Below are 24,605 nucleotides of genomic sequence, written 5' to 3'. Positions count from 1 at the left end.
GATTGCTGATGCTGTTGAAATTTGGAAGCAACTGAGTGAGACCTTGAAAAGACAAATACACAATGACAGAGTTAAATTACATCAATTGATGCATCTCCAGCAAAGCTAGGGAAGTGATTCTTCCACTGTATTTGGCATTGATGAGAGTACTGGCTCCAGTACTGGGCACCGCACTTCAACAAGGATGCGGTAAAGATCGAGAGAGTCCAGAGAAGGGCCACCCGTATGATCAGAGACTTGCAAGGCAAGCCATACAAGGAAAGGCTGAAGGACCTGGGACTCTTCAGTCTGAAAAAGAGAAGGCTGAAAGGGGACTTAATAGCGGCTTACCACTACATCAAGGGAGTACATCAAAGGGCTTGGTGAACAACTGTTCACCAGGGCACACTTAGGGAAAACCAGGCATAATGGCCATAAACTCCTGGAAGACCGTTTTAGGCTCAACATTAGGAAAAACTTCTTCACAGTTAGTGTCCAGACTGTGGAATAAGCTCCATCCAGAGGTGGTGCAATTGCCTACCCTGGAAACCTTCAAGAGGAGACTGGACAGTTGTCTTTCCTGTTTGGTGCATGGGGCTGGACTTTATGATCTTCTGAGGTCCCTTCCAGCCTCGCAATCTCTGAATCTCTGAGTCTACAGGCATTAAAAAATGAATGGATCAAGCACCATCTCCAGCTCATTTTCTTGACAATATTCTCAATACTCAGGGCCAGTGTCAATCCTTAACTGCTGAAGAAGAGGAGTTGGCTATGACATGGGCATCCAGCAGTCATTCTTCCATAATACCAACCATAATAAATGTCAGGGCTAAGGGTTAACCGTTCAAGAAGTATATGTTTGCTGATGAAGTTTTAAAAGAAGTCACACCAGTGAACTGGTGGAAGTCACTTAAGCACCTGGATTCCTCAGAGTCTATTAAAGTGATAATCCAGCTTTTAACAGCAGTACTTTCTTCTGCAGGTATAGAAGGAATTTTTTCTTTGGCCTTTGGGCCAAATTCATTCTAAACTGAGAGATCTCCTGAGACCTGAAAAAGCAAGACAGCTGGTATTTTTTTCCCAGTCTATGAATAAACAGGAAGAGGAAGGTGAAAACTGAGTTTTTTGCATAATTTAGGTTTCTCATGTTGAGCTGGCTGAAATAATCTAATTTTTTTTAAACGCATTTCACAGTTATAAACCAGTTAAAGATTAAAAAATATATACGTTTGTTGTTTTAGTTAAGTAAAACAATTTATATGTCGTTGTTTTTGGTGATGGTTGTTGTCTTCCTAATACAGCGTGGCAAAAATATTAGGGCTGCATGAAATTTTGCTAGCTGTTTTGTTTCAACTCTTTTCAACTCATTTCAAGTTCAAAAAAGTGAAATCGAAACAAAGTGAAGCTTCGAAACAGCCTTGAAACAAAATGAGGGCAGTTGAAATGTTTTGAAAGTTTCAAAACATTTCAAGGTTTGAAGCTGAAACTGGGTTTGCCTGCAGGGAAACAGAAAGTAAGGAGAGGAAGGGGAAGGGGGAAAGGACACATGCAGAAGAAGCTCCAGCAGGAGAGGAAAGAAGAGCTCTGTCACCAATTGGCTGTCTGAGATGCTGCTGGTGCTGTGCTACTCCTCACTAACTTATTATTTTACCTGTTATTATTTAAACTGGTGGACCGGACTGAGGCTGTAGGGGAGCAGGAGATGTCATTGGGGAACACTACCATGTCATGTAGAGGCCCCAGTGCCAGTGAGGGCATGCCTTAACACACACACAAAGTCATACATATCATGAGTTTTGCTTGTCAGCAGCCTGAGGTGCATTTTCCCAGAAAGTGCTGCACCTATCTCCTTGAAAGATGGCAGGCTTCAAGGCCTCAGCAGGGGCTACCAAGCCTGCTGTTTTCAGTTCCCATGCCTTCACACTTACAAGTGACATGATTTTTGCTTTCAAGACTGTGAGGTGCAGTTTCCCAGAAACCCCTACACCTATGTCCTTGAAACGTGGCAGGATTCATGCCCTCAGAAAGTGCTACCATCCCTGCTGTTTTCATCTAAATGTGCCAAAAAATGACCAAGTTATAGGCAATGTTGTGCTTCCCCATTATAGCTTATGGGGAAAAGGTCAAAAGAGTTTCAATGAAACGGAACAGTGCTTTCGAAACGAAACAAAACTCTAAACAAAATGCTGTTCCGTTGAAATGGCAAAACAGAAGTCAAAACGAAATGGTACTGTTTTGCACAGCCCTGAAATATATCCCCCAAATATCCATCATTAATCTAGTGAATTGGAGATAGCTCTCCTCCCAATGACTTCACAAGTATCTGCTTCAATTAGCTTTGGTAAATAAAATAACCAAATCATAATTCAGTTCTCTGATGTAGCTGCAAAATTAGTCTGAAAAAAATACCAAAATAAATCACTGCTTTAAAATGTATCATGTGTACCTTCAAAAAATGAAACTTACATCCATCTCCAAGTTGTGATTAATATGCATTAAGATTATATCAAACAACAAAAAAGTACTTTTTGTAGAAAACAATGATTAATTCTAGGCTTCCTGACCAGTGATTTAAATTGATTTGATTTAAATCAAACCCACCCTGCCAAGAACTGGAAGCAGAATCTCAGAAGTGCTCAGTCTCCTAAATGCTTTAACTCTGACATTTCTGGCTTTGTTTTTACAATGCTCGGCACAGTGCTCTAAGTCACCAACACTGGCAGTTTATGGCGTCATGTTTTCATGCAAACAAACACAGCTTCTTTCCCCGTATCAACCTGACACACATTCCTTTTTTAAGTTTTATAAAGGAAACAATCTAATATGTAGATCACAGGACATGCATATTCAATCTATATATGGGTTGGTTGAGGGGGAAAGGCACTGGTTGACATGTAAGGATCCTTTTAGTGTTTTGTTTTTAAACACTGTAAAACCCTAATATATGTTTCAATGTTCTGAATGCACTTGAATCAAGAAACATTCTGATAGGCATACTGCATAAAGTTGAGGAAAACTCTTTCATAACCCACTGTGCCCAAATATTACATATTTTAATAAATGTAGCTTTTCAAAAAAAATGTAAAAATCTCTTTAAACACTTGTTTTTTCATATACTTGTTAATGGAACCCATCTATCTAGACAGCAAGGGAAGAAAGGGTAAAGCATGTCATTTGGTTAGACTACAAGTCTTCTGATTTAATAGATACAGTAGTAATGATAAAGGCCATTCCTCCATGCACAGCTTCCTTTGGGAGTCATTTGTCTTTCATATTTTTCAATTTGTGACAACACAAAACAAAAGCTGTTTTCCTTTTTTAATGCACTAAAGGAGAGACTGCTACTCTTGTAAAACAGCAGCAGCAATATCAGCACTTCTTACAGATATTAATCAAAATTAATGTCACCATCAAGGAAATGTGGTTGTTATTATTGAGAAAAATAGTACTATTGCCAGTGAGAAGATAACACTACTTATTCAGAGATTTAGCAACAGACACTCATGGGGTGCACTTCAACATTTGCTCTAAATATTTTCCTAAATGTTATGTTCCATAGGGTGTTTTTCCCTAATCAACTGAGCTACTATTTTCAGACACTGTTACATGAAGACTTTCTGGAATAGATAAGTACAGGCTGGGAGTGGGGAGGGAAGCAAACTCCTTAAATAGTCCCTTTAATACAAACATACATTAGGCATGTTTGTTTAGTTCAGCAAAAAAAGTGTTTTAACCCATTCTTATGCAAAACCAACTAATAATACCCTTTTTCAAAAGCAAGAATTATTTTAAATATATGGATTTTTTCTCCCACTATGTTGAGTTTACTACTCAGAAAGCATGCTCTTTACCAAGCAGCATGACAGATGTAGCTTTAGGATTAGAAACCATTAGATCAAAGAGTGCCTGCATTAGTACAAGCGGGGCATGTCTACATGTGTGCCTGATTGTGTAGTTGTTACTGCACATTTAGTACTTCTTTAGCAAATACTAAAATGACTGCACAGCAACCGCTGGTACAGCACAATCCTGGTGCTGCATGGGTCACTTCTGGCCCTACCGTACAGTAGCAACAAGCTACTGTGCAGTAGCAGCGATGTCATGGTTCATGCCCGCCAATGCTATGATGACACAGCAGCAGTGACGTAGCGCCTTGTGTAAATGTGCCCGCAGTAACTGAAATAAAACTCAGAAGGTTCTCTAACAAAGTTTTGTTCAACCTAGCTTTCAGTTTTAAAATCAAACAATTTCACAGGGAGGGATGGCTGCTTCTCTTTAGAAAAGATTTCTTTTTTAGTGTATTTATTTGAAAAGATGAGGAAAATATTAGTAAGAGCCACAGAAGTTGCGGATTCAACTCGCAGTGGCATTTAATGATGTAATAAAACGGATAGCCTTCTGATAGAATGCTATACAACAATTTCTTTCATAAAAAATGAATATTCTGCTTAATGCTTCCAATTTACTCACTGTAAAACATTTGAGTATTTTTTTTTAGAGCTTAAAAGACACACTTGCGAGAAGGAAACTTACAAATACTGCTTTGCATTCAAAAAGATAAAGAGAATTGGTAACAGATGGTGAGTTTATTTATAACATGAGAGCGCAGAAATTTGAGTAAAATAGGATTTGAATTTGAATTTTGTTTACCAGAACTGCATTGACCTAATTTGCTGGTAACCATATGGAAAATAACAGCATTTGGAATCAGTATCACAGGCCAGCACCTCTCAAAAGCAGATCCTAACATCTTACTATAAACCTACAGGAAAGCTATTCTAGTGACATACCAAGTTTTCAATCCCAATTTAATTCTTGAAAGAATTGAAATCTAAGTCATTCATTCAGAACCTCTCATTTAACTATATCCATATATACAGCATCTTAAACTTAAGTTTAAAATATGTGTATAAAGATACACAGTTACTGAATGAACATTGACAGTTTTGTAATTTCATCTTAAAAGTTTTAAAATTTTGAACTTGTACTTCTACAGCACTCACGTAAGATAAGTTCCTCTTGTGTTAGCACTCATCATAAGATCCAGTTTCTTTGCAGTTGTTTCCAAGGTACCGGTCAGGGAGATGGCACTTGCATTATTCACCAAAATATCTATTCCTGAATTAAAATAATCCATTTCACATTAATATTTTAAACTCTACCATTTAAAACAAAATGGGGAAAGAACATAATGAAAATGTACTATTAAAGTTTCATTATTTCAATAAGCTAATTTTAACTGAAAAGTTTTGTAGCTCATTTATTAACAAAGAACATCCCTGCCCCCTCAGCACACACAAATTAGCATACCTCCAAATTTCTGTACAGCTTTCTCCACTGCATCAGCGATTTGCTGTTCTTCCCTCACATTAACAACACACGGTAAAGCCTTTCCTCCAGCCGCTTCAACTGCAGAATTTAGAAACCAAAATGATTTTAAAAATGGGCAACTAATATCAGAGTAAATCACCTCTGCAAGTTAGTGATTAACGACAAAACTGACTCCCAAATTATTATGCAACCCACGTAATTATTAGTGCCATCCACCTCCCATGGCTTCAAAAGTTACACAACACCACAAACTCAGAACAGAAAGCTCGAGAACTGCAAGGAGCCACTGCCCTCAGAGTGACATTAGGGCTCCAAAGGACACAGCCATTCTTAAGACACATTCAGCACAGTATCATCTCCTACTGCTAATCAAAAGGCAAGCAGAATCTGCAATCACTACTTCTCAGCAAGACTGCTGCTGAGTCTGGGAGGTGAAAAGAATATGGAGAAAGTAGGGGGTAGCAAAGAAACATATCAGGCTACTGGAAAAAAGCAAAAAATACCCTTCGGTCACTGTTATTTAAAAGAGTATTTCAAAAGCAATTTAAGGAAGAAAACAAAGTTAAAGTAATTTAAAGCCACAACTTCACAAGTTTCAAACTCGAGAGCCATTTGATCTGACTCTTGCACCAAAGCAAGAAGGCTACTCCTAAATCATGCCTGTCCAATGCTTATGCAGCTTCTACCTGAAAACTTCCAATGAAGGAGATTACTCAGCTTCCCAGGGCACGCTCTTTGACTGTCTTAATAGTTCTGAAAGTAAGAAAGTTTTTTTCCTGAGAAGTAATCTACTTGCTATCATTTTAAAGCCATTCTATCCTGCCCTTTGTGGCAAGAGTTGTTCTCCCTCTTAAATATTTTCAACTATTTTAAGACTGCTATCATGTCCTCTCTTAATTTCCTTTTTGCCAAGCAAAACACACCTAGTTCTCTTAAAATGTGCTTGTACAGTTTGTCTTATCACTTTTGTCACCCACCTCTAGAACCTCTCTAACATCACCAAATCCTCAATACATGGAGCCCAGGAGTACCACAGTACTGTAGATGAGGCTTAACTAGTACTAAATTACTAACGTATTTACCTAAATCCAACACAACTTTCATTTAAAATGACTCCACAACATGGAAAATTTATAAATTTTTTATAATTTTCATGTATAGAATCTAATTAATGTAGGGTCATCTTATATTTGTTCTCCCCACTGTTGCAGCATGACAAGCAGCAGCAGAGAGGTGGGCAGTAAGGGGGGCAGGTGGCAAGGGAATCAAGTGGCCTGACCCTTGCTCCTCTGCACCCTATTGCCAGCCCCCTCCGCTAGTGTATGCATGCCCCAGCACCTGCCCCTCACCAGCACAGAGGAGAGAGCAAAAGCAAGCAAACTGTGAGGGAAGAGCTTGCAAGAAGGAGAAGCCAGGCTGCTGTGCAGGGGAAAACACAGAGCAGGAAGTGGCTATTCTAATGTCTGGAAAGGACAGAGGACTTTGATTTGTCCTGTTTGTGCTGGGTAGAGACTGAAGCTTGCTTGGTGGGACTAATGGTAGAGCTAAATGGCCTGCAACAGACAGGAGGATAAAGCAGCTACTTACCCTCCCATTCTGTATTTGTGCTTTTCATTATTATTTCCTAGGTGCATCACCCTACATTTGTCTCCACTGAATTTTATTCTGTTGTCTCTAGCCTAGCTCTATCAAGATCCTTTTTAATTCTAGTCCTATCTTCCAAAAACTTTGCAATCCTTCCCAGCTTTGTGTCACCTGCAGATGTGACCAGGAAGTCTGTCATCTAAATTGTTAAATAAGCATATTAAATAGTACCAGATCCAGGACAGATCCCTACTGAACTCTGTGCAAAACCTCCTTCCACTCTGATGTAAATCCATTTATAGTTACCCTTTGCTTGCAGTTACTGTGTTAATTACCTATCCACCTTGTATCCAGCTCACATTTCTGCGGTTATTTATGAGGAAGTTCTATAGGACTGTAACAGAGTGGCCTATCCTCTTAAGGAAGGGGTAAGCAAAGTCCACCCCCTTGTATATGAATCTTGCCATGGGCTAGATCAGGTCTGCAGCGGACTCCATTTCCCAGCAGTCCCTGCCTGCATGGCTTCATCTGGTCTCCATGGAGATCTCAGGAGCAGCGGGTCTCATGGAGACTGGTCTGGAGTGGCGCTGGCAGGGTGCACAACTGGGCAGGAAGCTACGTCAGGACCGGGGCGGGAACTTGCAACAGTGACAGCACAGGCCAGAGCTGGGGCAGAGCCGTAATGTGCTGCCAGCACAGCCCTAAAACAACTGTGGGTTCTGCGGACAGGGGCATGCAGCAGTGGATCACAGCTCTGCCCTGGCTTCAGTCCGCACTGTCACCACCACAAGGTCCCTGCCACAGCCCCAGAGCAGCTCCCTGCCCAGCCACACATGCCCTGCCAGCAGCACTCCATAGAGACCTTTGGAGTGCAGAGCCGTCACAGTCCCATGCTGTCGTGGCCCCACCACCCCTGGGGTCTCCACAGAGACTGGCTGGAGTGGCATGGGCAGAGGCTGCTGGAAAATGCAAAGGCTGAAGAGATCTAGGCCCCACAGTCTCTCCTCAAAGGGCCTTGCCTGCAGGCCTCTGACCATAACAAGTGGCCCTCCTCTGAGAAAAAGACAGACACACATTGCAAGGCCGAAGCTAGGCCCATGATTAAACAACGGACATAACCATTTAAATTATATTGCTTTATTAATTCCTATGCGGTACAGCTGTCTTGGTGGTAGGCCCTTGCCAGAATAATAGGATTCGGCCAGCTCACACTGGTTCGAGACCACCCTGTTTTTCTTTCCATGTCAGACTTTTCTCCCTTCACATGAAGGCAGGAGCCTAGAGGACCAGGCACCTACCCCGATGCCATCACAGGAACACCTGATTAGAAAGGGGTGGGATCTAGGGAAGATGAAGCCCCACAGAAGACACCTGGACACTGAGATCCGCACCCAACTCATTGTACCCCACTACAGTCCAGTACCACCTCCTTATATCCTTTTAACTAACAGCAAGTTGTGGCAGGCAGGATACAGATAAGGGGGCTAAATGCTCATTGAGAGTGCAACACCTTGGCCCCACCCTGGTGAGTCTCTTTGGTCCAAGGGGTAAAACAATATGAATACAAATTGTACCAAAACCTAGCCATACCTCATCACCACTCCCTGCAGCCACTGTCTGTGCTTCTCAAATGTGGGAAATCTGGAGTGGAGAGCTAGAGGTCCTGATGCACGCAGAGACAGATCCTAAAAATAGTCTCCTGCCTTCAGAGGTTGAGTAAGGGGTAAGAGGATGAGTTACAAGTGGTGAATAAGAAGATATTGAGGACTGGGAAAAAAGGAAATGTTTGGCAATCATGTAGCTTGCCCTGTAGGGGTCCTATGCTACCCTGTGCCTTCTTTTTATTCCCTGTATACCTGAAGAAGGACCTTTTGTTGTCCATAATTTTTGTCACCAGCCTAAATTCAAATCCTCCTTTGGCCTTCCTGATTCCCTGCAAGTGCGAGCCAGGGAGGTCTACTCCTCCTTGGTAGCTACCCGTTATTTCCACAGCCTATACACCTCTTTCTTTACCCTTAGGCTTTCCTGGACTTTCCTGTTCAGCCAAGAGGGCTTCTTGGCCCTTCTGCCCCCTTTTACATGCAATGGGATTGTCTCCTGTGCCTGTAGGATCGCTCCCTTGAGGAACGACTACCCTTCCTGGACCCCCAATTCACCGATGCTCTTGCGCTTTAATGCCTCACTAACTAATCTCCTGAGCACACTGAAGTTAGCCTTTCTGAAGTCTAGCATTTCAGTCCTGCTGGTTAGTTTACCCACCCTTCGCTAGATAATGAATTCAATCAATCAATAGCCACTATCCCCTAGGTTACCTTGTATCTGCAGATTCCCCACTAGGTCATCCCTTGCAGCTAATACCAAGTCCAGCAAGGCATTTCCCCTTGTGGGATCATATACCTCCTGAGTTAGGTGGAGGTCTTGTATGCAGGTTAAAAACTTGCATGAGCAGTTAGATTTGGCTGACTGCTCCTGCCAGCAGATGTCAGGGTAGTTTAGGTCACCCATGACAACCATCTCTCTCAACCGTATGGTTTCTGAGAGCTGTCTAGAGAATTCCAGGTCTAGCTCATCCTCCTGGTGTGGCAGTCTATAGTAGACCCCAACTACCAAGTCCCTTCCCCCACAACCCCCTTGTGTCCTGACCCACAGTACCTTGGTTTGGCCCTCCTCTGATCCCATCTGGATTATAGAGGATGTATATTGTTCCTTAACATAGAGAGCAACACCTTCCCTTCCCCCCCCACTCTATCCCATCTGTACAACCTGTAACCCTCAATGCCTACTGCCCACTCGCGCGCAGGGTCCCACCAGGTTTCAGTTAGTCCAGATGGTCCTACTTTAAACAGAGGGTTGGACTAGATGACCTCCTAAGGCCCCTTCCAACCCTAATTTTCTATGATTTTAAAACTCTCCATTAATCCTGTCATTTAATTGTAAGAAGATTTTAAAGTAAAGACATCGAGTTGCATCTAGCCACATAAATTGGCTCCGTGGTCAGACCCAGAGGGTTGTAATTGATGGCAGTCACTCATCATGGTGCCCTGTGACCAGTGGGGTCCCTCAAGGCTCTGTTCTGGGACCCATACTGTTCAGCATCTTCATTAATGATGTGGACATTGGAGTCAGGAGTGGACTGGCCAAGTTCGCCGATGACACCAAACTTTGGGGCAAAGCATCCACGTCAGAAGATAGGCGGGTGATCCAGGCTGACCTGGACATGCTCAGCAAATGGGCAGACGAGAACCTCATGGTGTTTATCACCGAAAAATGCAAGGTTCTCCACCTTGGGAGGAAAAACCTGCAGCATCCTTATAGGCTCGGCAGTGCTACGTTGGATAGCACTACAGAAGAAAGAGACTTGGGGGTCATCATTGACCACAAGATGAACATGAGCCTGCAATGCGATGCTGCGGCTAATAAAGCGACCAAAACGCTGGCTTGCATCCATAGATGCTTCTCGAGCAAATCCCGGGACGTCATTCTCCCCTTGTATTCGGCCTTAGTGAGGCCGCAGCTGGAGTACTGCGTCCAGTTTTGGACTCCACAATTCAAAAAGGATGTGGAGAAGCTTGAGAGAGTCCAGAGGAGAGCCACGTGCATGATCAGAGGTCAGGAAAACAGATCTTACGATGATAGGCTGAGAGACATGGGACTATAAGTTTATCGGGGTGACCACCAGGATCTGGGGGAACATTTGTTCAACAGAGCGCCCCAAGGGATGACAAGGTCGAACGGTCACAAACTCCTGCAAGACCGTTTCAAGGCTGGACATAAGGAAGAATTTCTTTACTGTCTGAGCCCCCAAGGTCTGGAACAGTCTGCCAGCAGAGGTGGTTCAAGCACCTACATTGAACACCTTCAGGAGTAAATTGGATGCTTATCTTGCTGGGATCCTATGACCCCAGCTGCCAGCTGACTTCCTGCCCTTTGGGCAGGGGGCTGGACTCGATGATCTCCCAAGGTCCCTTCCAGCCCTGATGTCTATGAAATCTATGAAATAACTGTTGCAAGAATGGAACAATTATAATTTTGGCCAGTTTTTTAAAAATTGGAAATTCTATTCTTTGAACATTACACTAGTAACTGTTTAAGTTTCTTACTAATTTTTATTAAATAGACATCAACTCTTTAATTCTAGACAAACTAATCTCCATTACTGCATTAACTGGGGCTGACCCACATGTGGTTTAACAGGCAAAACAGAACTGCTGACACAACAACTCCCCCTCCTCTTTCAAATGCAATCTCTGGCTGTGGACTTTCAACTGCTTTAAAAGTACTTTGTTAATAAGGGAATTGAGGGGTGTTTTTTCAGGGTCTTATAAATAGTGAGAGATTTCCTGATCTCAAAAGAACAAAAACTTCTGTATAACACTTTAATAAAAGAAAAGAGTCTGTACAACTGAAATAAAGTGAGGTTGACTGGTCAGTGCTGTACAGTATTTTCATACCTCACGAACAATATGTTTACCCTGATAACATTTCTCCGAGTCAGAAAAATGATCCCTGTTATACTGAAGAAAGACTAGGCCTCGATAGAGATTAAGCAGTTTGCTTATTGTCACACAGGAACTCTGTGATCCAACAAGAAACAAACTCACATCTCCCAAGCGTAGTTGAGCTCCTGAAGATTGCCTTCCCTGTAGCCTCTGCCCCTCATTTTGCAAAGTAACATGCGGCTCCTGTAAGATGTCAAGGCCTAGAGGCTTCTGAAAGAACCTACTTTTTGCTGCAGTTTCTGCAAAAGCAGTAGTCTTCAAATAATCCTTTAAGACTGTGATAAATAATTATTCTTATATTGTTTCACAACAACTGACTTTTATCTATAGGGTAACAGATTTTAGACCACCGTGTATTAAAAAAAGTTGTACAATACTAATAGAGCTTAAAACAGCATCAAGTTAACTAACACAGACAGGATGTCTGGACTTAACCACAATAAGGAAGAAAGAAGAAAACATATATAGAACAAATCATAACATCACAGTTAAGACTGATCATAGACTAACACGATATCTGAAGTAGCATAAGTTAAGGTCATGACAGGGATCATTGTATGTCTAGGCTGGACACCAAAGGGAATATCTATATTTGAAATACAAGTCTAGGCTGGCCACAATAGGCCCCTTTTTGATCTGGAAATAGCCTGCACATGATTATTACATGCTTGCTAACTTGCTGACTATGCATAAGGACAGGTAGGCAAGAGGGAAATAGAAGAAATAAATTGAGAAAACCTCAAGAAACGTGAAAACTGGACATGAACAAGGGTCAACTGAGGAGGTAGTAGAATTGGATTGGATAATGGCAAACCAAGGAACTGTGAGGTATAAAACCAACTCAGGTACATGACACGGAAGACACCACTGCACAGATGCACAAAAGTCCCCTTACCTGACAACTTAGCCTGGCGACAGACATCACCAAGCAGTAGACTACTCATCCTATATGTAACGTTATCTGATAGTTTCATTTTGCTTTGTTTAATCTGTCAATAAATCAATGTATTCTGCATGACTGGAATGGTCAGAGTTCCCACAGTTATTGCTGCTGCCCCAGCCACCTCAATTCTGCCTGCAGTCTGGGTGTAACACTCAACTGAAAAAACTTACTCTCCTCTGCAGCAGTGTAGATTGTTCCTGCAAGCTTGGGATGAGGCTCGCTCGTCTTGGCAGCTATCACAACATTTGCACCATCCTTTGCAGCTTTCAAAGCAATTGCTTTACCAATGCCACGGGTTGCACCAGTGATAAAGAGAGTACATCCTGCTAATTTCCTAAAGGCAGGTGAGAGGAAGGAAAAAAAGGAATTTTTTTTTTTACTACCACGAGAAAAAAAATAGCAAGTCACTTAACGAAAAAAAATTAGATGTACAAGGTTACAAGCTAATAACTGGTTAAAAAATGAACACCTTTGAAATGAATACAGTAGTGATTCTCAAAAACAGTGCGGCAGCACCCTGGGATGTGCAAAGGGGTAAGCACTGTTATAAATTAATTTTTTAAATGGGTTGCTACTAAACTAAGAAGAGTTTGAGTTTGCTTTGAGTCTAAGAAACCTGAGAATCACTGCCTTACCTCATGGCTTTAAGCATGTTATTCCTCTACCCCACTGACCTCAAAAAAACACATACCTTCACTTTCAGTACCCTTTATTGCCAATACCTATGCTGTCTCTCATCTCTTCTATCAGGGCTATCCAATTGCCAAGAACCGAGGACGAGAGCAGCATTAGCCACAATGCCCCCAAGCCTCAAACCCCACAGATGCTCCCCTCACCACTGCATTGCATGTCCACGGCCCTCCTCAACACTAAACAATGTGCTCATGACTATCCCCTGACCACATGCTTGGGACCACCTGCGTACCCCATACCCACTGTAGCATTGCATGCCTCAGGCTTGCCCTCAGCTCTGGCCACTGCAATTTAATCCCATGCAGGCAGCAGGTGGTCCATGGGCCCATCTTATATTTTCAAGATGCCTGGATCAGACTCTTGCTGCTTTAGCTGTTAGAATATTAAAATCTAATAACTTCCATACTTTCTATTATGTTTCTCCCTCACATTTTCAGGGAAGTTCCCTGAAAATGTTTACATTGTCCTCCTTCAAATGTTTTCTAAAATTTTATGTTGTGTTTGGGAGAGGGCAGGACACCTGCCTGGGGGGCAGTGGGACATGCCATGGGCCAGATGGCACCTATGCCAGGAGGGACTGAGGGACCCACCATGTGTCAGACAAAGTCTTTACGCGGGCCAGATCTGGCCCAAAGGCTGTATTTTGCCCACCCCTGGTTTAAGTCTAGTGACTACTTATCATGCTTAATATTATCATACTTATCATGCTCAATATTATCTCCCTGGCCCGTTGAAGGTGACTTACATCAATCTCTTACCTTTTGTCTTATACTTCAACTGCAAGCATTTTGGGGACCTTTTTTGTTCTGTGTTTATACAGTGCTGTGAATGATGGTGGCATGGTACAGAGCTCAGAATTTATAGAATTAAAAAACCAAGACACTGAGATTTCTTTTATGTTGCCTGAACAACCTTTTAAGTCTGTTCTGGTCTAAAAAGCCTGTTTAACTGCTGTTGTGAAATTCCATTTTTATTTCTTAATCATTTTCATATCAAGTGTATTCTGTTTGCAAGGAAAGAGATGCTGATTAACTGTGGGCCCTACAAACAGCTTTCTATCTGTGAGTCAGTCTCAGATCTTGTCTTTTCATGCATCAATGATGATAAAAATTCCATAAAATAAATCAGCAACACTATTTTTTAAACTATGAGAAACCATTATACACTACTGATGCTAATGCATGGAAATGAACGCATTCCAACTATCATACTCGTGGCCTTGCAGCGTGGTGAACAAAAGCAGAAATTATTTCCAAGTTCAGATCCTATGCATGCATGATGTTGAACTCTGAAATTAAGGTGCCATTTACATACAATGATTTTTCAGAGGTGAGTCACAAATTATTTAGAAATGAGGTTTCTTTAAGATTAATCATTTTCATTGCAAAATCTAGCAGGTGTAAACATGCCAGTTGGTCAACTGCAAAGAATGCTCTGTCTCTGTATCCTCTCAAGCTCAGTCCTGCTCCCTCTGCCTGTTGCTAAGGTTCTCTCCTGACAGCAACCTTGGAACCCATCCGCTGCCAACAGAGGATCATAGGTCCACGATGCTTCTGCCCCAGCCCCAACATGTAGCGGCTTTCCTTGTGGGAGCCAAATCAAGTTACAAAACTATTAGGAATAAAAATGAGGCCCTCCTGATTCTTTCAAACCTAGGAAAGAGACAGCAAAGGATTACGGGTGAGGCTTGCAGCGCTCCAAGATTGCCCAATGCATTGCTGTCAGCTGCTTCTAAAACTATCCTAAACTTTAGCCCTTTGGCCTGACAACTCTCACAATAGAGGTCAGCCACATCAGAGGAATTTTCTGGCAAGTGGTTAAAGATTTAAAGAAACGCTGTAGACATTTTAACTCTCCCTGTACCTGAAGAAGGGTGTTTGTGCCCAAAAGCTTGCAAAGAGCAATTTTTCCAACTATTAGTTGGTCTAAAAAATGACATCACATCAACCCAAAGAACCCTGTTTACTTTTTAAACACATCTCTTCTATGAGCTCTTCGAAAATGTCTCTCCTTTTTTTCCCTCTCATCACCTCCCTGCTCGTCTCCTTCCTCCTCCAAATCAGTGACCAGACCCAGATCCTGCTTTGGCAGCACTTTTCCTTTTTTGGCCCAGCCCCCTTCTCGCCTTTCTTTTTATAGAGATCCTTTCTTGGCTTGTCTTCTTCCTCCTGAGTTTCCGTACCCTTTTTTTCCACCTGCTTTCTAGGGCTTTTTTTCTTCTAGTCCTTTTTTGCTTAGTCTCACCTTCCGCATCCTGAACTAGTCGCTCTCTGAAGGGCAGTGCTAGAGGGAAATGTGCTGCTGTGCCCCTGGGAAGGGCTCTGTGGGGCAGTGGAGTGTGCCAGGGAGGTGCCCGAGGCAGTGGGGTGTGCACAGGGGTCCCTCCTGCACTGAGGCTGTGGAGGGGGGGCATGGGAGCGCACGAGGAGGACAGCTAGCCCACCTGGGAGTGGTGCCTCCTGGGATACCGGAGGACTGCGAATTGTTTCCCTACCCGCCAGTCCCGGCCCCAGGCGCTGCCCGAGTCCCCCACAGGTGTCGGAGGAGCGCACCGCGCATGCGCCGCTAAGATAACACGGGGTGGGGTGGGAAATGCGGCGCGGACAGACGCTTACCCAGTGTTGGGCAGCATGACCGCTATCGGCAGGCGGGTGGGTCCCGGACGAGACGGGAGCCCCGCGGACGTGGCGGAGCGAGGGAAGGAGAGAGGGGGACAAAGAGCGAGCCAGAGCCTAACGAGCGCGCGGCACTGGGGGAAAGGTCACAACAATGGCGGCCGGGCGGCCACGCCCCCTTAATGACCTCCGGTCCCGCCCCCTGAGCGCCGGCCAGCCCCTCCCTCCCCATGACAACCAGCGCCCTAGCGGTCGCGTTCTGGGACACGTGCCCTGGTGTGGGCGGGGCTGAGCCGCGGGGTGGGGGAGGGGCGTCTGACGTCATGGGGGTAAGGGTGGGCTGTGCGGTGGCAGGCCTTGGAAGGATTTAACCAACTAGTTAGTGAACTAACCAGTTAGTTAGTTTGTAGATCTCTTCAGTTTCTCTCCCCAGATCTGCTGCCCTTGAGAGGGAAGAGGTGTGTGACCAGGCACTGGCTGCCCCTTTGGAATAGGCTTGCACTCAGCCATTTCCCAGCGTCTAGAGCAGTGGGTCTCAACCTTTGTTGTACCAGCACCCATTTGTAAACATTGACAGCCAGTCCTGACCCAGTGCCCCTCACTGCCAGCCTGCTGCCCCCAGGTGCTGCCTGCCCAGTGTGTGGGGTGGGGGCATGGGGACCCAGGCAGCCGCTGGCAGGCTGGAGCTCTGGCAGCCTGCAAGGGAAAAACCACTATTTCCCATGTTTTTTCCCTTTAAAGGAGAATCTGTTTTTAAAGTTTGTTTGCGACCCTTTCATCTGTTCTTGCAACCCACTTTTGGGTTGCGACCCACCGGTTGAGAAATGCTGATCTAGAGAACACAGCTCAGCCGCATGCAGGGGTACCCGAGTTACCTCCTCACCTGCGAGTCAACTCTAGTAGCAGAGAGAAGTAGTTAGCCAGAGATCAGGCAGAAGGCAGGGTAGGGATACATCTTGTAGGCTCGCTAAATCAGATGCATAGGAGCATAAGCTTTCTGAAGCTGGAGCTCACTTCATCAGATGCTGTGAAAGGACAAGTCTAGGGCAGTGTGTAAAGTGGAGAGGGTGCTTTGGATACAAAAGATGGGAAGGGAGGGGAGGGTGGGAGGGAGACAGTGCTGGGGAAAGGCATAAAAGCAGTCAGCTTTATTTGCACTGTCTTGCATCTAGGCCTGTTAGTACTGATGGGGGGAAAAAGATCTAGTTAGCCTGCTGCAGTGCTGTGTGAATACAACTATGCTGCTTGTGGTCTGAAAGCTAATGTGTGCAGAGCTAGGGTTACCATATTTCCAGGATCAAAAGACAGAACACCTGTTGCGAGGGAGGGGTATATAATTGGGGGGGGCAGTAATGTCCCTGTGCCCTGCCTCTGCTCCTTGCTCCTAAGCCCCTGGCCCCCCAAACCTGCTAGTGCCCCTCACTCCTGAGCCTCAGCCCTGCCCTCCAGCTTCCAGTGCTCCTCAAGCCCTGCCTCCCGAGCCCTGCCAGTGCCCCTCACTCCTAATGTGCAACCCTCTGCCTGCAACCATGCTGAGCACGCACACACACGCACAGGAACAGCTTGCCGCAGTGTCCTCCACCCCACTGCAAGGTATGTGAACCCTGACAGCCAATCACTTTGCCCACTGCTTCCAGCCCAAACCATCCAAGCTGCTAGTGCCTGGGAAAAGTGGAGGCAAAACAAAAACCTGGACATTTACTCGCATTTTAAAAACTTGCCTGGACACAAGGAAAGGGGGCCAAAAAAGAGGGCATGTCCAGGAAAACCCAGACATAGAGCTGCCTTTGGTATCTCTTGTTTTGTACCATGCTGTCATGCCTTTCAAACCTTTTGTGAATTAACACAACTGTCTTCCTCTCTGTCCCCTGTCCCCCCTACCCCCACCCCCAAGCCAGGCATACTGTGTGCACTGTCAAAGGCTTGTAAGTTCTGAGAAATACTATCTCTCCCTGTATCTCCCTTGCTGTTTATTGTGCCAGGCTCTGTGGCTGCTCCCTTATTGACTGCCAACTACAAGATACTATCTTACTGTCCCTTTTCAAAATAGAGCAAATCTTTAAGGGAACTGAAAATCTCACTGAATATAGTGTTGCAGCCTATATTTCTTTCTGGAAACTCATTTTATGTCCCAATCCAATGCCTTGTGCTCCATAAAATTTTCAGAAAAAATGTATAACACGTATGGTAGATGGGGTTGGTAGCACTGACTTTTATTCAGGTGACCTGAGACTTCCTATTATAAAACCCAATTTTCATTTAATTGTAAATCTGTTATGTTAACTGTTTGGACTAAATTTTTCCATGCTGGGTAACTGCCTTGGGCTATATTTTTTCAGTCACAAAAGTTCAGCCACATCCAAAAGTAGGGGGAAAATGTTTTGCCAAAATTAAATACGCTAGTGACCTTTTTTTCAGGAAGCTCTAATGCTCCTTCTATAGTCTCATAGTGCTTAGGGTCAGAAGGGACCTAAACAGATCATGAGGTCTGACCCTCTTCCCTGGGCAGGAATGGGTGCCGTGGTCATATGACCCTAGGCAAATATCTGTCCAGCCTCCTCTTGAAGGCCCCCAAAGTAAAATGCTTTGGCAGTGTTGGGATTTGAGCCCACACCCCCAAAGAGACTGGAGCCTTAATCCAGCACCTTAGACAGATAAGAGCAAAGATTTGGAATTTGATGTAAAGGGACTTTGCATCAAGGTTATGCATTTGTTTTCCCCATGAAAATCCACCTAGTTTTGACCAAGTTACAACACTTAGAAACATCTTAATGTGTTCATCAGGCTTGTCCAATATACAGCCCGCAGGCTGCCGTGGGGCCCTCCAAGCTATTTTCTCTGGCTCAAGGTCCCTCGCTTGAGATAGGTGAGGAGTCCTGGCACCTGCTTCACGCTCCGCGGCGGCGGTGGGGCAGCAGTGAGGCGAGGCAGGCAGGGCTGGCCCGCGGGCCCCAGCCAGCAGTGAGGGGAGGGGAGCTGCTTAACCCCACGGGGCCAGGGTCATCATGCGAGCCGAGTCCCGTCACCGCTGCCCCGAGGGCAGCCATGTGGCGCTTGGGACAGGATGGGATGAGTCCAGCCGGAGCAGCAGGGGCTCAGCTGCATTTTCCCCCTGCCTGCACCAGTCAGCCCCGAGCGGCACACACCTCTGCCACCACTTCTGCTGGCCGGTGCCAACTTGGCCAGCCTCCTCCCATCCCCAGCAGCACATGGGAAGCCGGCTTCAGCTGCATGCTGCTTTTCCTGGCCAGTGCTGACCCGGCTGGGCCCATCCCATCCAGGACAGCGTGTGGCTGAAGCTGGCTTCCCACATGCTGCTGGGGATGCCCGGCTGGTTCAGCACTGGCCAGCAGAATCGGTGGTGAAGCCTCCTGCCTTTTGGGACCAGCTGGTGCAGGTAGGGGGAAAGTGCAGCAGCACATGGGCAAGCCACCACTTGATAGGGGATGGTATGGGCTGGCAGGGCTGCACCAGGGAGGGAAAGCTGTGGCTGAGCCCCATGCAGCTGTGCTGTATGCTTGTTTCAGACTGAACAGCATGCTCAAGAATAGAGCATGAATGATTGGGGCTCCAACGTAAATTTGGAGCAGGTAAAAATCTTTGTAAAAATACTGTCCAGTGTTTGGACTGTGTTTGCTTCTGTTTTTCTTTGTGCTGGATTGGGGGTTCAACTTGTTACTACTTGTTAAAGATGTCTTACTAACAAGTTATTAATTCAATAAAAGTAAATTTTCTTGAAGATTATTCTCAAAAATGCCCATATTTTGTTGCTTTGATTAGTTTCCACTCTGGCTGATATCTTTTCCACATTTCATCTGTCGACTTGCATTATGCTTCTTTCATTCATTGAGAAGTGAGTAGAAGCAAAAGTGTTTATTTTAGTCAAGTCTTTGGTATTATTTCATTCTTGCTTTTATATTGTTTTTATTTTGGATTTTAAACCACATTTCCAGACCCATTTCCTTGTCACTTCCTGCAACTTCACTGGTGTCAAAGGTCACGTGACATCACTTCCTGATGTGATACCACTTCCTGTGCGGTCTTTGAATATGGCTCGCTGGCCATATGAGTGATAAAAAGTTCATGATCCGGCCCCACACTCAAAAAGTTTGGACACCCCTGGTGTACATGGTCTGTAGAGACTTCCTAGAGGTTTGCAACTAATTTTTTTCCCAGTAGACAAGTTCCAGTCAGGGAAACTGCTGAAGAACTGGCATGAGAACAGAGAAGAAGGTGGCTGATTGTCCCCCATCTCAGCTTGGATAGCATGGAGAAAGGATTTTTTTAATTTGAAAAATCCCATAATTAGGGAAATGGAGTTCATCATGCTGATGTCCGGAGGTTTAGTGATGATGATAATCTTTCTTTTCTCCGAAGTGTATTCTTGGCTGAGTAAGGAATCCCTGTATACTTTGTAGTTACTTGAACTAAATAGAAGGAGGCAGTTCTGGGTTTATTTTATTTACAACTAACCAAACTTGCCTAATGATTGATAGTTCTAGTCTCAAGTCAGAAGAACGTATAACACTCTTCATTTTGGGGCCTGACCTGAAAGGACTTTTACATATACCTTTCCCTGCATGTTTCGGGTAATGAATAATCAACGAATTGGGATAAGTTGAAAGGACATTTCAAGGCCCCAAACTAAATTTAACAAATCACAGTGCTACAAGGTTTGGCTATATATAGGAGAAGCAGCAGTTTTTATATCTTGATGTTTCATTAATCTAGTAGTATCTTTTACATCTTAGTTTTTTTCTTAATCTAGTAGTAATACTCTTCCTGTGGGTCTAAAGAAGGTTGAGAGGACAGATCAAAATGGGCCACATCCACAAAGGGGTTCAACCTGACTTAAAACTTATGGGCACATCTACATGAAACGTTTACTGCACAGCTGACTAATTAACTGCTCAGTAAACCTCTCAGCGTCTACATATTCTCCCCTAATAGGGCACACAAACCTAACTGTAGCCCTGTGGTGTCAGGCCACCTCTCAGAATCTCAATATTGCACTGTTAGACAGGAGGGTGATACAATTGCACATGTACACACACACACACACACACCACCAGCTCAGGCACATACACATCCAAACCAAGCTAGGCACATGCATACCTATCACTAATTCAAGCACGTACACTATACACACCAACACTTAGACACAGATCACTAATTCGTATATCATGTACACAATGCCATAATTATATATATATATACACATACACACACACACATAACCCACCTACACATACACACAGGTAAGTTCTTAACTTGGATGGTACAGTGTGTATGCATGTGCTTGGGGTACCTGGAATACTTGGGGGAAGGTTCAGGTAAGAGAGAGAGAGAGTGTTAAAGTGTAGGGAGTGAAAGTTGCCAGAACCAGGATTAGAACTGGTGGACTACAGAGAAGTTGGCTGAGGAGCTGAGGCTTAGGGTTTATTTGAGCTGAAAACTGAGGCAGACAGCTGAGATATTGGGGGTGGGGGGGGAGCAGATAAATGTTGGCAAGGAAGAGACAGCCAGGAAAGAAACTGAGGCAGAAACCTGGATTGCTCAGGGGAAAAGAAAAAGACAGTGGGGATAAGACAGTGGCAAAGAAACAGGGGGGTTGAAGGCAGAGAGAAGCTCAGGACAGGTGTTGGAGGTGGCAGTGAGCCAGAAGCAGGAGAGGAGAAATGAGACAGAAGTTAGAGGGGCGAGGAGCAGAGATTGGGGCAGGGCCGAACCATAGTAAAGCAAAACCCAACTTAGGTGTCCAAATAACAGATTTATTACACAGATAACACACTACACAGCCCCATGAAGTTACTGGTTCACACAAACATACACACACAAGCACTCACAATGCCAACAGGAGAAAGAGACTCAGTGGAGGGGCTGGAGTCCAGGTAAGGAAGAGAAGCAGAGTCCAAGTCCTTGGTTGAAGAGGGGGTGGGGAATGATAGCTACCTATCCAGGCTGGAAAGGGGTCCTTGTCCAGTAGGTGTTATCCAGAGGGGAGTTGCTGGCAGGGCCTCTGGGTGGATAGGTGGTGTGGCATGGTACTGGTCCAGATGGAGAAGGCGTCCCACTAGGTCTATCTTCACTGCCTCTTTTTATAGGGGCAGACCTTGTGTGACCCTAGTGACAGGAGGCATGCCCAGGCAAAAGTCAGCCCCTGGCATACTGAACATGTGTGCTCCATCAAAAAGCTGGGAGACTGTGGTGTCGATGCCCACACGGTCAAATGGGTCGCCAACTGGTTGGAGGGCCGCACCCAGAGGGTGGTAGTGGATGGGTTCTTCTCGACCTGGAAGGACGTGGGCAGTGGGGTTCCGCAGGGCTCGGTCCTCGGGCCCGCACTGTTTAACATCTTCATCAGTGACTTGGATGAGGGGGTAGAAAGCACCCTGTTCAAGTTTGCTGATGACACTAAGATGTGGGGGGATGTGGGTGCACTAGAAGGGTGCAATAGGCTACAAGCTGACCTTGACAGGTTGCAACGGTGGGCGGATGAGAATAGGATGGGGTTTAACACTGATAAGTGCAAGGTGTTGCACATGGGGAGGAAGAACCGGCACCACACTTACAGGTTGGGGAACTCCCCTCTTGCCAGCACGGAGACGGAAAAGGATCTTGGAGTCGTCATTGACTCCACGATGAACATGGGCCGGCAGTGTGGGGAGGCAGTCAAGAAGGCCAACCGTACCCTGTCATGCATCCACAGATGCATCTCGAGCAGGTCCAGGGAGGTGATCCTCCCCCTCTATGCGGCACTGGTCAGGCCGCAGCTGGAGTACTGCGTCCAGTTCTGGGCGCCACACTTCAAGAGGGACGTGGACGATATGGAAAGAGTCCAGAGGAGGGCCACTCGGATGATCAGGGGTCAGCAGGGCAAGCCTTATGAGGAGAGGCTACGGGACCTGAACCTGTTTAGCCTCCACAAGAGAAGGTTAAGGGGGGACCTTGTGGCCTGCTACAAACTGGTCAGGGGGGATCAGCAGGTATTGGGGGAGTCCCTGTTCCCCCATGCGCTGCCAGGAGTGACCAGGAATAACGGTCACAAGCTGGCGGAGGGTAGGTTTAGATTAGATATTAGGAGGCGCTACTTCACAGTCAGGGTGGCTAGGGCCTGGAACCGGCTTCCAGGGGAAGTGGTGCAGGCTCCTAGCCTGGGGATTTTTAAAAGGAAGTTAGATGAGCACCTTGCCGGGGTCATCTGACGCCGGTGCTCTTTCCTGCCAAGGCAGGGGGTCGGACTAGATGATCTTCCTAGGTCCCTTCCGACTCTAGCTACTATGAAACTATGCAGGGATGTGCAGTTTCGGGTGTCTGTAATGGTGGGTTACAATGGTAGAGTTGCTGGTTCTGCAGGGTCTTTTGTCTTTCAAATGCTGGGTTCTTGTCTCTGTTCCTGAGTGAGGTCCGTGTTTCCTGGATGAATCAATGCGAGGTGATGGCCCAGTCATTACAGGCCATTCCATAGATGTCTGCTACCATTGTATTTCTATCATTCCCAATCACTCTCATTCATCCGGGAACCAATTTACATGGGAGGAGTACGTGACTCATAGTTGCAACACAGGAGATGCCCGGGCAGAGGACACAAGATGGAGACTTGACATACAAAATGGAAACTTGACATTACTTTGGTTCACTTACAAACACAGGCCTAAACCCCATACAATATCCATATGAAACAATAAAAATCAATATGAAAATGATAATAATACAATATACAACAGTAAGAATCAATACAAACCTAATAATAATACAATATAAAACAGTGGGTATCCAAAAACTTGCTACCAAAATAAAAATGTTAAAGCTTATCCTAAGTCTGAGCTCGTTTGTGCTTGTCTATAGGGAATAGAGAGGGAGAGAAAGAAAAGTCAGAAATAATTGGGGAAGGGAAGGGAATGCATATCTATCATCATATATATATAGAGAGAGAGAGAGAGGGAGAGAGAGAGAGAGAAACTGGAGGTTTTGCTACATAACAAACTCTGCAGCAGGGTAGTGCCTGTATTTGTATTTGTGGGCAGCTAGAGAAAGAAGTCCTACCGCAGATCTATTAGTCCATATGCCTTCAGCATTCTGCACCATTCGACCCCTTCACACATCTCTCTTCATCTGTTCCTTCTACTCCATTGCTGATTTTGTTTCTCTCAGCGCTTGTTCTTGATTATACCTGTTGTCTCCTCCCACTTTTGGTTTCACATTTTCTTTCGGGTTGGAGAACCATACAGGAAACACAAAACATTATTAAATTGATATAATGACCACCAGCTTATACAAGTTACCAAACAGAAAACTAAATAAAGAGAAACTTTTTTAAAGAAGAATCGCCAGATACCCCCCACATCACTGCATCAAAGCAAAGATGTTCAAAAGTATCTTATGTTACGCAGTTTATACCTACTGTTCTCGAGTGTTGCCTCTGAACAGGCTTCATTCCAACTATAGGATGACAATGGTTTCTAGAACTCTACTATCTTCACATGGGACAGAATTTTGAGGTTTTAAATTGAACTTTTATCACATTTCATCTCAATTCCTGGAGGCTCCCAGAATCTCATTTTTTTCCACTTCAAATGTTTGTGGTTGAGTCCTCTTTCTTCTGCTCTTCAACCTTATCTGCCCCCTCCTCTTCACTTGCTTTCTTCACAATTTCTCATAACATTTAAATTGTGTTCTTGCCTTCAGGATTCTGCAACATTCAACCCCTTCACACATCTCCTTTCATCTGTTCCTTCTACTCCATTGCTGATTTTGTTTCTTTCAGTGCTTGTTCTTGATTATACCTCTTGTATCCTCCCATGTTTGATTTCGTGTTTACTTTTTTCTTGTGTGCTGTGCTTGGAACGACTTCTGCCACACTTCCTCTTGCATTTATGAAAGCTTAATACCAAGACCCCTTTGAACGTGTGCATAATGAATCTAACTTCTTCAGCATGGCACTCTGGTTTCTACAGGACT

General features: G+C 44.8%; 1 protein-coding gene across 1 annotated transcript in view; it reads right to left on the bottom strand.

Annotated features, from left to right (window-relative positions):
• Positions 1 to 15,809, bottom strand: part of HSDL2 (hydroxysteroid dehydrogenase like 2) — a 41,121-nt gene extending 25,312 nt beyond the window's left edge. Inside the window, exons 1-4 of the mRNA XM_090038865.1 lie at positions 15,645 to 15,809; positions 12,507 to 12,670; positions 5,290 to 5,388; positions 4,983 to 5,097 (exon numbers count right to left, since the gene is read on the bottom strand). Of these exons, the coding sequence (XP_089894991.1) occupies positions 4,983 to 5,097; positions 5,290 to 5,388; positions 12,507 to 12,670; positions 15,645 to 15,661 (395 nt within the window). The 5' untranslated portion in view covers positions 15,662 to 15,809. The remainder of the gene's footprint in view (positions 1 to 4,982; positions 5,098 to 5,289; positions 5,389 to 12,506; positions 12,671 to 15,644) is intronic.
• Between the last annotated feature and the right edge of the window lie 8,796 nt (positions 15,810 to 24,605).

The sequence above is a fragment of the Crocodylus siamensis genome, chromosome 3 (assembly GCF_052110815.1).
Source record: "Crocodylus siamensis isolate JL-2025a chromosome 3, ASM5211081v1, whole genome shotgun sequence".
In the NCBI taxonomy this organism is placed as follows: domain Eukaryota; kingdom Metazoa; phylum Chordata; order Crocodylia; family Crocodylidae; genus Crocodylus; species Crocodylus siamensis.
The sequence above is the reverse complement of the archived record's forward strand: the minus strand, read 5'-3'. Positions and strand labels throughout refer to the sequence as shown.